Source organism: Gymnogyps californianus, chromosome 23 (assembly GCF_018139145.2).
Source record: "Gymnogyps californianus isolate 813 chromosome 23, ASM1813914v2, whole genome shotgun sequence".
NCBI classification, from domain to species: Eukaryota; Metazoa; Chordata; class Aves; order Accipitriformes; family Cathartidae; genus Gymnogyps; species Gymnogyps californianus.
Genome location: NC_059493.1, coordinates 4,206,638 through 4,221,150, shown reverse-complemented (window position 1 = coordinate 4,221,150; position 14,513 = coordinate 4,206,638). Strand labels below are relative to the sequence as shown.

Below are 14,513 nucleotides of genomic sequence, written 5' to 3'. Positions count from 1 at the left end.
ATATTGAAATCTTCATTAAACAGTCTAGTTTAATAAGTAGATATGAAAGACACAAGTGTAATTTTCATCTTGTTTAAAATAGGAATTTTGTTTTCCTTTCTGCAAGACATTTTACATTAAGGTGTGTATTATGAAAAACTTCCCAGTGAAGTACTGGGAGAAACAGCCTAAAAAGGGCATGGAAGCTCCATAACTGGAGGCTTTTTAAAACATATAATGCCAGTTTATGATATTATGGCTTAAACCAACATTACTTTTGAAACAATTAGACCTGCCCTCTCCTTTTCTTTCATCCACTGCCTCCGTTGTCTCAGATCAAAGAACTAATTCAGGTTAAAAGCAACTTTTTAAAAAATTATTATTATTTTCCAGCTGGATCAGTTCATCACATGACTATACAAGCGCTTGGCCTGGCACAAGGAGGAGCCAAGGTAAACAGATGTGGTGTGAAAACAGGAATGAACAGCCAGAAGTAAGTGTTACTTTCTCTTGCAGTGCTGCCTTGAGATACTAGTGAAATCTTACCTTGACAAACCTCTGCCAGGAACAGTGTAGATATGATTGCTGCTTCTGTATTTTATGCATTTTTAATACTGTTTTAAAAGTAAAGTGCAGACAGCAAACACTACGTAGCAAGCTTTGTGCTTTTGGGCATAGCAGAAGCTGAAAATCCAGATCTGAAATTTGTATTCTTTAAAAAAAAAAAAATCTTGATTTGTTATATTTACTTTCAAAAACCACTGCAAAGTACTTGGAAGTGATCTGCAACCTACCTTCATACATTTCCAAAATGTGAACAGTATCACCAACTTGCAAGGAGAGCTCCACATCTTGGACAGCATCGTAATTGTAGATTGCTAAAAAGGGGAAGAGGGTGGAGAGAGAGAGAAAGAGATGAAAAACACAATCATGAAAGCTGTGAGGTAATCAGATTTTGAAATCTGGTATCATGGCACCTGTCAAAGGCAGAATATGATTTTGAAAAAGTACTATAAAGTTACTAAGCTATCCTGTGTATATAATACACCAGAAAAGTATGTAGCATATCTATTTCCAGATTCTATCATCAGTTCCTGCAAGGATAAGAAACATTATTCTTTACAGCCAACAAAGTTTGTCTTTTACCTTTAAGAATACAGATCTGTGACACTATATGAAGAAGCTGCATCTTCCCACTTTACTGACAACCTGCCCAGCAAAGGTCACTATTACCTCAGGCAGAGGTCATGGAACAATTAGGTAATTGTCATTTTTTATTAGCATTTCACAGGACTAACTGCAACGTAGCACTTACGAGCACTGGCAAAACAGCATAAATTGGATGTCGTAAGAAAAAAAGGCCACTATTCTATACTAAATGCCTCAGACTATCTGCTACTAAAGGCTCTTCCCAGACAAGAACCAATCTTAGCACGAAAACTTGAGATTCTCTGCAAATTTAATCCCTACCAAAGACAAAGCTAATCTGAATGCTTATCGGATTTCCAGTGGGAATAGGATTAAGTCCAGAAGCCCACGCTTCTAAACTGCCTTTTCTCTGGAACTTTCGTGAGGTGTGGTTTCACTGGGCAAAGCTGAAGAGTCCTCCTTAGAGTCGCTGGAGACTTGTCAAGATGAGAAAGTTTAATTTGAATTTGCTTTCAAACCAATGCAAGTAGAAAGACATAAAGCAGTCAGGAAAAATGCTTTGCTATGGTTCAATGAATTGATCAGCTAAGTCAGCAGACCACTCCTCTACCAAAATAAGATTATCTTACTTAATTTGAAACACTGGTTTAAGTACAGATCACATCTTAAATGCAGCAATGCAATCTTCTCACACACGTCAGTGTCATATTTACGTATCCAAATCTGTTCCCCAAGCAAATGCATTAGTGAAGTAAGCACAATGTTTTTAAGAAGGCAAATAAATCATGCAAACATTTTCAGGGGGCTTTGGGAAAATTCTTCAGACTTCAGAGGGCTTGTATTTGAAGAACTCGCTCTGAAAAATAAATAAATAATTGAGCTCTTATGTCAGGAAATTCGCATCAAATGCCTATCATTTCCGTCAAGATGAGGTATATTGCCTCCTGGCAAGGATCCAGCATAAACAAATGACTGTGGCTTACCACACCGGAAATTCTCTCACATACACTAGCTTTCTTTAAAATATTGTAACTATAAATAACCCAACAGAAGTAGGCAGGCGATGCGAATTCCCCGCAGTATCTGAAATACACCCTGATCACAAACAGATACTTATTTTCTTATGCTGCAGGGGCAGTGTTTGTTTACGGTGGCCCTAATTCATGCCTACCGTAACTTCAGTGCCTGCAGAGATACACACAGAGTGTGCACTGAACCTATTACATTGCTTTCCAGAGGGTTACAGGAATGTTACTAGACTTTTGCTCCTGAGGCACTAGCTCCTTCGACATCCAGTTTCCTCTACCTCCCCGCAACGGTGTTGTAAGCCAAGATATTCAAAACTGACTGGTGATCTGGATATTCACTTTAGACACCTTAAAGGCCTCAGAATAGGCCCAAAAGTAAAAATCCCATCAACATTTTTGCAGAAAAATTTGGATAATGTTTACGGCCAAAGACAAACATGAACATACACAGGAGTAGATCAGAGTAATCCATTTAGAACTGGATGGATCATGGATTATGATCTCTGCTGAGACCATAAAGTGATGGAAGAACTGCTTAATATTGCATTTGATTCAGTTGAAAAGAAACTGTTCTGCCAGATATAGAAAATAATTCTGCAAGGGTTTGCAAAGGTCAGCATAAAAGTGCAGCACCCGCCCCAACAGAAAGTAAACTCCCTGTGGCCATGCCTTCTGTTGCAGTAAACCTGCCAAATCACTAATGTTAAGCAGGGATGTTGCAATCCATTACTTGGATGGGACATCTCCAAATCTCCCCAAGGTGCAGCAGGAAGCAGTGTGGATGGATAAAACAATCCAGCCTTCCTTTGGAGTCACTGCTGAACTGTTGGCCCATAACGTGCTACGGGGACACTGCGCTACACGGGAGGTGTCATTTCTCAGGTGAAGTCCAGGCATCAAGCAGTCTATAGACATTAATAATCCTATAGCACTGTCAACAGACTTAGAAGATTTAAAGCAGAGTGTCGTAGCCAATTTCTAACTTGGCTGATTACATTCTGTCTACTGAAGTTTCCTCCTGTGGTTACAGCTGGACTGCCTTACTTTCTGTCCTAAAATGCTGTTTGGGATTCCTGTTTCATGGCTGTGCTCACCATGAGAAATGGCTGCTGTTTAGAAATGCATGTCTGCTTATACGTATGGGGATTCCTACGTACAATTTCTAGATGCCTTGGGCTTCTTTGGGACAAACAGACATTATATAAATACCAGCCTGTATTTTTCCATAAATTGCTGCTTTAGCTTCAGACAAAAGCAGTCTGAGCAGCACCAAGCGTCTAACAGAAAGGTGGGCGGGCATCAGACAAGCCTTTCTTTTGAGAACACAGACAGTTAATTCAAAACCAAAGAGCACAACAGCCACAAGAAGAGGGAGAACTAAACACTGCAGTTCCCTTCCCTTCACCCAAGATCACAGCAGCCACAAGACAGAGAACTAAACATTGCAGTTCCCTTCCCTTCTCTTTCCCTGCTTTACCAGAAAGGTTTCAGATCCCAATGTGTAGCATTTACAAGCTAAAGAAACACACTTCTGCCTCTGCAGAACACATCAAAAAAAGGCAAGATTTGTAGTATCTTGCTTTGCTAGATTGAATTAAGCAAGAACAGAGGGTCACTGTATATAAAATTTCTTACCCAATGGTTATGTGCAAGGTTATAAAAGACAAATTGCTGGCATATTTTCCCTGGGAGCTTTACTGTTTGCAACTGATGCTTCCTGCTGCTTAAAGCCAGTCCTGTCCGAAATAGTCCATCTGCAGTTATTTGAACTGCTTAGCCTCTTTTTCATTGTGTGTATTTAATCTGACCTCTTTCAGACTTAAAAGAAAAAGGAAGCTGCACATAACAAACATGATCATAGTATGAAAAAATAAAAATCCTTCATATAAAATCCTAACAGAGCAGCAAGAAAGCAAGAAGGAAAAAAATACAGAGACTTTTGTCCCCATATTTGCAGGAATATCTGAAGTTAAGTCTTTTTGCTTCAAGTTAAACTTCAGTTGAGATTTTGTCCTTTGAAATTCACTTTAGAATGGTGATCCTGTTCCTTTTATCATCCTGAGTGAAAACGAGCACTGAAGTCTAGCAAATTTAATCTAAATACAGAGGCAGAGGTGGAAAACATGATCCATAAGGAAGAGATACTGGATTTGTTTTAATGATCATATTCTTTGAGCATAACAAGAGGCAATGTATCATATTATTTAATTTGCAGTCCCCCAGTTTGATTAGTGGAAAGTTTAAGAAATGTTTTTTTCAACAGTGCATCCAGCTTATGGAATTCATTAGGAGGGAAGGTCAGAGGAGTCAACATTGGGGCTGGTTTGAAAACGGCAACAGATAACTTTATGACCGGTGACAGCAGCCAGAGTAATGTAGGTGAAGATAAGGAGAAGCAATTTTCATGCTTCAGGGCAGAAGGTGATTCCTCAAAACGGATCAAGAAGGAACTCTAAAGGCATTTCACAACTGGGCGTGCACGCTGGATGTTGGGGGATACACTGTTCTGTTCTGAAGCATCACGCAACAGTCATGACCAGAAACAAGGGCTACATGAATGGCAAAGGAAACCTTAGATAGCCTGGGCTTTCCAGGGTAGCCAGGGCTCTGAGTAATAGCTAACGGTGAGCTGGAAGTTTCTGAGAAGGCACAGAGTTTGATGTGGGCTGGCACGCGGCAGTATTATGATGGAAAGAGCAGGTTTAGTTATGTCACTCCCTCCAGTTGTATGAAGACACAAGATTAATCACAGCACATATTCCTGATCTGTGAAAACACCAGACAGTGGCACTTAAAACCATAAGAAGCCTCAATGTCATGCATGGGGCAGAAAATGAGAAGCACAATTATATCACAAAAAAAACACCCCCAAAACACACTTTCAAAAACCACAAAGCTTCACTTTGTCGAAGAGTCCTCAGAGAAGCCTTAATTTGCAAGAGGTCTGTCAGCAACTCATTGAGCCTGATCTAGCTTTTAGCGAAATCAGTGGGAGATTTGGCATATGTTTCCATGAAAGCAGTGTCAGGCTTATTTCTTCAGTGCCTACCAACATTCATTTGGAAGGAAGGTGATGGTGCAGTCAGCTCCAATGCCACATATGCTTTAAAGAGCCAGTACACATCTGGACAAGTGATCTCCTGCACTCATGTAGTGTCTTTCACACAGTACCACTGATGCATGTTAGAAAGGTAGCAATTGTTCTCTTTTGCATGCAGAGAAACTGAGGACAGAAAAACTGAATGTTATACTGTTCATCTGCAGCATATTCAAAGACAAAAAACAAATATTAATTCCTAGACCCATTTTAACCACAAGACTAACTCATTTTCAAGACTGTTCTAAAAGCAAAGCAAATCTAATATGTCTGAAACTGAAATGAATGAGGCAGAAACTGTCACATACTATTTTGTGGGTAATTCAAAGCAGAATGAAATGGAATCCTTCCCTCAATAACTTGTTTAAATGCATTTGAAGTGTGGATTATTAGCCTGAAAAACACAGCCACTGCAAGATCCGTTATCTCTAACTTGGCTCAAAATAACCACCCCTCCACCCATTACAAAGACACGATAACTGCTTCCAAATACCATGTCCCACTTCTCTGAAGTCTGCCCTCACCACTATCTGATAGGAGAGGGCTGTGCCTTGCCTTCCTCTGAACAAAGAATCACATTCAGTGCTGTTGCAATAACCAGACTTCATCTCATTACATCTTTCAACTGAAGAGTCAAAAACTATTGTACGGAAACAGAAGGATGTGCTTTTATGCTGCAACAACCCCGTATTAAGAAATGGCATTTATGCCGGAGAGCCCCATTTGGAGAAGCCTGGTATGCTATCTGTTGCCAAGATGTAACCAAAAAAACAGTGGCTTTATTTAAAAAACAAGGAACTGCCCAAGGAATTAATTAATAGGAACAAAGGCTTTTTGATGTTTGAGCAAAAACGTTCTTCTAACTCCCCAGGAATTTGTGTCTGAAAAATTGAGAATAGCATAATTAAGATTTATATGTCAGACTACTTAAAAAAAAAAAAGTAAGTCATGGTTCAACACTGTGAAACATGCACATTAACTGACTGTTATGAAAAAAATTACTACTCCTGAATTGGTTGATGCTGATACTCAGTCTCAATTCTACAAAGTTCCAAGTGACTGCTTAGCATTTTAAATGCAAATAATCCAGAATAACAGGATTATGCGGATGGAAATGCTTTAACAGCCATCATTAGACTTCAGAGTGAAACATCTGATGAGCTAGAGGTGGACCTTTACCATCTCATGTACTTATTGTTTCAGGCTGACCTCACACGCAGGAATATACTTGGAAGGACTTTTACTTATCCTTAAAATTTTTAAGATGGGTTATCTTAAAAATGGGCATTAAATCAACTGAGAAATTACACCGTCTGCCTATGCAGGAGGATGTGGCATGGCCTTTCTAATTTGGATTCTGTAACTGTCAGTTTCTATATTCATTCCTTTCTTTTGAGAACCACGAGAAAAGCAGGAAGATCCACTATTCTCAGTATGCTTCTAACACTTGCAGTTCCAAACTAATAACCAAACCCAAATAAGGGTGTTACCTGCTCACCTGCCGAGGACAAGGAAGTGTGTCTGCCAGATGCACAGTTGATCAAAAGTCTGTTAAGATTTTTCTGATTTCCTCTGAATAACAGAATATTATCCTGGAGATGGGATGGGCAAATAATCTAAGGATTTGCAGAGTCTGTCCTGCACAGTCTAAATCAAACTAATTTTGAAATTTGGGACTGGGAAGATTTTCTCTTTCAGTCATGCCATCATCAAATTTTGGATATTCCTGTCTCTCTCTCCATCATAGATTGGATCAGATTCTAGGATCAATGGTTTAATCTCTTAAAGCCTGGATTGCTTTAGAAAAAAGCCAACAACCTCAGCCCATGGGAATATGGATGGCTTCACAAGCGTTACACAAGTGCTCCAACTAGATGATCTAATGGTCTCTTATGGCTTTAAACTCTACAGACTAAAACCACAGTCAGTTCCACAACAATGCTCTGGAGCAAGTGGCAGACCCAATGACAAATTAGCCCACGTGTTTTAATTAGAGCTTCTTCGTAGATTCAGATCAGGCAAACTGAGATGATTCAGAACTGTTGAAGCAAGAGACATACTGATTATAAAGGAAAAAGAAATAATCTCCATCTTTTCATGTCTGCAGAATTCCCATTAGTCATCTTCCCCTCAAATATTTATTGCAAAGTGTTTATACCACAGTAGCTGTATGAAAAGAAAGGAGATTCTATTCTCAGTGCATCTATACTGCAATACAGGACAGAGATATACATCCTAAACATACACCGATTTGGATACCAGTAATAATGCCATCACAGCATAAGCTGTTTTGTCTCCCTATAAGTGTACTTGGGGTAGAAGCAGTCAAACTGTAGCTGCTTCTGTGATCTGAACTGCACAGAAACCCTCTGTTATACTGATGAGACTCTAGAATGAGTTTTCTTGATGACCAGTGACTTTTCTGGACTTACTTTTATGTCAGTGGCTAGCAGAGCAAGGCTACAGTGCATTGGTTATAGCATTATGGCATACTAACCCAGACTTTGCAGTATACGAGCAAATAGACACTTGGAAAAATCTTGAAATCTCTCTTTCTGTCACTAAGTGCACATTTTAAAGTGGCTCCACATTTTGCCCAGACAGAAGAACTTGAAAGTCTCGGCCCCTCTGCCTCCTCCTCACAACTAGGCCATGGAAACCAACAGCAAAGAAAACCTACAGCAGGAGAACCACCAGAAAACAAGTCTCTCCAAATACACTTAGACAGGCATTCATACAGACAGACACCCTGGGCAAAATCCTGCTACGGTAGAACCCACTCTGACTTCACCCACTGAGTAAAGAATAACTCAGTTCAGAGCTTCTAGGATTTCCAATAACGCGCTCTGACCTCAAGTGTTACATGAATACCCCCCCATCTCCAAAAGTCCAATCTTCGCTTCTACCCATCTCAACGTGGAGTTCAAAGCTCTGCTGTTTTTACACATGCAGTAATTTCCTAAACCATTTTCCTGAAAACATATACCAGATAACGCACAGCAGAGTCACAGTACATAACAGTAAGTATGTGTTTTATTTTACATTTGGGTAACGCATACACAAATCGTTAGCTGTGTAATTTTCTTCACTAGGGTCTCTACTTCCTTTTATTATTTTCACTCTAAAGGGCCCTTAGGGATTTTAAGCTCAGATAAAGAATTAATCTACATTAGCTGTCTCAGCTTATGTCTGGAGTAAGAGCGAGTGCTGTGAGCCAATGAAGGAATAAATCAGTACTAGCAGTGTAGGAGCCAACCTGCTCCTGAATATACTACACCCAACTTAATCTGGTGCTTGATTAAAAAAAAAAAAAAACCAAACAAAAAAAAACCCAACAACAACTAGACTGCAATTCCAGTCTCCTTGGAACATTATGAAATGTCCCCTTTTGCAGATACACAGATGGAAAAAGAAAATAGCCTAGCCTCTCTTTTTGAAGAGTCACACTCTTGTAAACTTTTATCAAGTTGCCTCGATACATCTTTCTACAACAACCATTTAAGGTTGTCTGTAAGACTACCTAGGCTGTGGTTTAAAGGAATGCCCTTGTTCCCACCGCATTACCAGCCTCCATCTGCTTCCTGCAGTCAGTGAAAACAGTGCCCATCTAACAGTGTTCAAACATAAAAAGGTAAGATAAAATAATGAAGTGTCAACCACAGTGTAAAAGAGTTTTTAAGGCTACAGTCTGTTTCAGGACTGGCTGATTCAAACTAAACAACATGCAATAGCATGTCAGTGCTCAAATGGAATGAACAGATGCAGGAGTAACCAACTTGGAACTCACGTGCCAAAAGCAGCTTCCAAGTGCAAAAAGATGACAACATGCTGCTTGTTGGGTCTGGAAGGTGGTCCTTGACTTAATGGTTCTCAACTCAGCTGCTGGAAGATCTTGTAGTTTCATGGAGCCAACCTTCCTTCAGTTGACACAGAAGAAAAGAAGCCAGTGACACCAAATTGCCATTCCTGTTTTAGTGGCACTCAATTCTGAGCAGTATAAAGTTGGCTCACGGAGGAAAGGTGCAGCAACAGCTGCCAATGTTGTTATTACTACTGCGCTACAGAGAAACCTCAGATCCTGGTGCTATCAAAGCTGCATCTTTTACCAGCTCTAATTTCACAAAACACATCTACCTAGTGTGTTTAATTACTTCATTCACTTACCAAGATATACATTCAACTGCTTCCACTGTGACACAGTGACCTTCTCAACATGCAGGATACAAGACAAGACCACTCCTTTTCATCTACTGGCGAGGCTACAAGAACTAGATACCATAATGACAGGCGGTTTATAGATCTTATTAGGTTAAAGGGTGCTTGATATTATTTTAAGGTGCGTATCTTCCAAGCCCTGCAGCTTTATTCTGCTTCTTTGAAATCTGAGCAGTAACATCTAGTCTGAACGATTAGTATTCTCCCCAAAATACATTAAACCACAGTCTTGTCCTTTAGAGCAATCGTTCTAACCCTATAACACTGTTTCAACTATCATACGACCACAGAAATCAACAGTTTTGCCATTGGCTTTAGCTGAATCAGAATCTGGTTTGTATTCAGGGTAGCCTATTGGCATCATGGGAATTAAATAAACTTAAAATATTACGTGTTTTTTCTGTATTGTGCATTTTGGAGAGAGAGACTTGGAAGAAAATGGGCACATAATCACTCTTTGGGTTGTCCTCTACAGAAGAAGGGGTTCATACCTATAGCCTTCCGAGTATTGTGGTACTTACATAGTGGTTTTAACAACTGCATATACCTACCAGAGGTTTGAAATCCAATTTTCACAAAAGCAACCTCTGATTTTGAATGTTTCCATTTTTATGGCCTGTGAAGAAACAGACGTTCATTTACAATACGCATCCAATTGCCACTGAATTTTACCAAGTCTGTCTGCAATCACCTTTTTTCCTCCAAGCTTGCAAACATGCAACTTGTGTTTGGATACATTAAGCACAAGAGTAACTTTTGCAATCAAATTTTCAAGCAGATTTGTAAAAGCAAAAAACCAAAACCATCACTTGATAAATTGGACTACTCAGCTAATTCCCAACTTGAAAGCGTGTGGCACTTTCAAAAGAATTAAGTGAATTTGCCACTGGCTTTAAATTACTGTCCTAATTCTTACTGGGCAAAACATCAAAGGAAGTAGAAAGAAAACTTGGAAATACTACTGTACAGAACTGTGAGTGTTACTATCTAATGAGTTCTGCTGTATGCATTACTTCCAAAGGGAGTCAGGGTGGAGAGATGAGAGAAGGTCTAACGAGTAAAACACTTGAGCATGGAGTCCAACTGTGCCTACAGGCTAGTCTTCACCATAAAATTCACTTGAGTTAAAACTTCAGCATTGTCCCTTGCTAGCATCACACCTACACGTATCAACACGAAACTCAAGCTGATAGACCCACAGAGAATAGGAAGGGATCCCACTTCGTCAGCCGCAAATGTAACCCACCAGAATTACAGCCACCAATTTTTGTACAAGTGTTCTCAGGCCTCCAACGCCTTTCCCTTTCCACCCATGTGCTCTGAAAGACAGACAAGCTCTCCCACAATTTGCATGAGAAGAATTCATTGTGTGGCTCGGCCCACTGCATTTTAAGAAACTTGGGATGTGCTGCCAAGAAACTCTTCACCTCCACTGGATAGCACCTCTATGGAAACTAGCACTTGAGCTAACTCATGCTGGCAGAGCTAACACAAGTAGAATTTCTAATACGCATAACCATAGGGATTTCAGTTGGCCTCTGTACCTTCAGTCCTCCTCATTCAACACAGGCTTCATAACAGATTACTCTCCCATAATGGATGCCTGTGGTTTCATTGATTCGTGTTTGCAAAATGACACAAGCCCCAATCAGAGAACTGGCACTGCACAGTGAGAGACACAGTTTCACATTTCCAGAGACCTTTCATTCCAAAGCACTTTTATCTTGCCACCTATCTCGGGTAACAAGCAAATGGCAAACAGGGGAATAGTGTTGAAATGAGGAACAGGAAATCTTGGCTGGGAACTAAGGGCCTTACTCTGAAAGGAAAAAAGCCAAACAAGAATATTGATCCCTTTGTTGTCAAGAAGAACGAAGAACAAGCTACTCCCAAATTTGCAGTAAGCAGATCAGTTTTAATTAGACTGCACAAGATGCAAGGAGATAAAGAATTTGGAACCAGGTAGCATGCACTGTAGCCTTCCCTTCATCTTCTAGAGCTACTTTATTCCTTTACCTTAAGCTCCATCTCTTTGCAGCTTGAAGCCCCCACTACATGGTCAAAGCAATGAGAATGGAAGTGCTGCAAGAATCAGGTCTCTAATATTTAAGCCAGTTACTCTTGCATTTAAAAAAGAAAAAAGTGCTCTTTCAGAACTAATTGGCCACTATTTGCCTGTGACATTCTGAAACAGTATTAGAACTTTAGAGCTGAAGTTATAAACTGTTTTATTATTACAGAGGATCAAAGTACCAAGCTTCCCAAGAGTAGAAAACTATTATTATCTCCATTGTATCTCAATGAACTTTTTGCCCAGATTCAGCACTTCCCAGAATAAGGTTCACTTTTATTGCAGCAACACCTCCAGAAATTTGAGAGTGTAAGAAGTAGCCAAAGAATAATCTCCACAGGACAATCACTACTTTCTTTAGATACATTCTGACAACGTGCCAGACACCTATCTGAAAGCTTCAAGAGGCTGCCAAAGCAATTCATCCTTCAAACAATGCTCCCTGCTCTATTCCTGGGAGATCTTCCCAGGAGGTACAGTCTGTACTGTACCAAAAAGACATTTTTATCATTTAGGCAACTGGTCCAACTAGCACTCTGTAACATCTTCAGTTTTGGAAGGCAACCATGAACTGGCCACCTAGAAAGCTGTTTAGCAATTCATATTTATGTTCCAGTTTTATTAGCACGTGTTTCCTGGCAAATGCACCAAAATTCATTACAGTATTTTAGGCATTCAATCACAAGTTAAATGCATTGGACCTGAAAAACATAGTCTTATTCTGGTAGCAAGGGGATAAATGTGCTTATGACTGTGGACTAAGGTAGTTTTAAGCTTGGCCATTGTTGTGTCTTTAACGTGCTAGCATAAATAGGATTTTTTTTCCCCCTAAAAGCACTAATTGAAAGAAATGTGCTACCAGTCAAGCTTTAAATAGCAAAAACAAAAAAGCTGACTGTCAATTAAAGGAGCTTTGGCAAGCTTGCATCTAGAAGGGGTGTACATTTTTCAGCTTTTGAATGACAGGGAAAGATTATTACATATTTACTGCTTCTTGATCAATATGCTATTGGTTTAAGTTTTTTCAATTCATGAACTTTTATTATTTTGCTTTTAATTTCCATAGTTCCTATCTACATTTGTGCTAGCAAATACAGTCCTATGCCAAAACAAGAACCACAAGAACATGCAAGAGACTGGTGTGAAATTCAGAACCGGTCGGCACACCCAGCTCTAGCGGAAGCTGGTACTTACAGCCTCTTGACACCTCTGAACAATTAGGCCCACATCTAACCAGCAGGAGACAGCTCAGCCAAAACTCTAGAAGGCAATTAGCAGTTCTAGATGCCCCAAGAGAGGATTCAGAGCCTCCATAAAGGGACCTGATTGTTAGTAAGATGAACTGTATAATAGTTCCTAAACATCAGGACTGTTGGTGATGTTTCAAGGTGGATACTCAAGAGCTAAAGCACCCAGAAGTCACAAGACACTTCTCGAAATATTGCTTTTCAAAGTAAGAATAAGAAAAGGAACGGTTACAAGTCTTGTTCATGTCAGCAATGTCTTTGAAGTCCACAGGATTAGTTTCACAGGGAACTACTTAAGGAGCAGTAATCACCAAAAGCAAGAGAAGACAGACTCAGGCTAATATGGATTAACAAAAAATAGAAAGGACTATGGAAGCAAGACATAGCACAGCCAACTTTCACATCAAATAAACTGTAGACACAGCAGTAACAATTGGGGAACTAAATCAGAAATAAAGTGTCAGATACTACTCTGAAGATTCAAAACTTTTTGCTGTCAACAGTGCCAAGTCTTTACTTTTCCCTGTTGAAAGTTTTGTTGGTATTGCCATCAACATGACAATTTTTAGACACAAAACATAAGCAAATGGAAGGAAAAATGAGTAGTTATAGAGTGTTTTTATCAACAGAAAGTAAGACTGTCACTGCTGCAGTAGGAATGTGCTCTTCCACCCTTCTAGAGCCCTTGTCAGGAACCTGTTGCACAACAGTGGACTTAAGTTTCAAGTTAGAAGCATTCTGCAGGAATGGTAGGCATAAAACAAGCAGCAAGTTGAAACAAATATGAATTTTGCTCTAATTTGACATGATGTACTGCCATCAGTACTGTGAAACTCCTTTGATCACAGACTGTATTTCGAGACAACTTTGCAGAAGATGTATGAGGTCTGAACATGAAGCCAAGACCTGATGGCCCAGCATATCAGAAGTTATCACAAATCAAACCATTAGTAAGAAAATCTTATTCTGCAGCACTCTCTCTTCCTCTCTGATCCTTTGCATTTCTGCTCACATAAATCACAAATGTAGCTGCCAGGCACTGGTTTACATTTGAAAAATTACTGCCATTCCTAAGACATGATGCAGTTGATTGTAACTCAACCACCACATGGTGTTTTGACAAAGTAAATACTTCTTCGCGACAAGAATAGTCCTATGCTCCGGTCCCTCCAGCAGGGAAAAATGTAATGGCTTTAAAATGCCACCAATAACTATTAGGGGTAATTACCTGTCAGTTTACCAAAAAAATCTATTCAAAAAGAAAAAAAACAACAAAATAAAAGATGGTAGATAGAAACTCAAAAGGCTGCTTTTTGCCACTGTAACAAACAGTTTCTTTTGGTAATATGGCTAAGGTATTTTAGCCATAGCAAGTGGTCACACTTCTTTTGGAACCCGATCAAATCGAGCCATTCCCTTTCAAATAGCCACCCATGTATCCACATACTTTAAGTGCAAAATGGGAATCCCTGGAATGGGATGTGAAGAGGCAGGGAAAGCCTGGGAATTAAAGCTGCCCAAAAGTTTCTCAACCTTTCCCTCCCAGCCCCCCGCCTTTAAAAATGCACCCGATCAAAACACTTCCCTGTTTTGTTTAATTAGCTTCCCTTCAACTCAACATTTTAAGACATTTTCTAAACAAAACATGACTCTGGTTTTACTCTGAGCCTATAAAGGTTACTAAAATACAAACAATGCATTGATATACCTCACTGACCAGTGAAGTT

At 39.7% G+C, this 14,513-nt stretch overlaps 1 protein-coding gene across 1 annotated transcript in view; it reads right to left on the bottom strand.

The window, feature by feature from the left end:
* Nucleotides 1–843, bottom strand: part of DOCK5 (dedicator of cytokinesis 5) — a 62,903-nt gene extending 62,060 nt beyond the window's left edge. Inside the window, exon 1 of the mRNA XM_050910080.1 lies at nt 774–843. Coding sequence (XP_050766037.1) covers nt 774–783 — 10 coding nt within the window. The 5' untranslated portion in view covers nt 784–843. The remainder of the gene's footprint in view (nt 1–773) is intronic.
* Between the last annotated feature and the right edge of the window lie 13,670 nt (nt 844–14,513).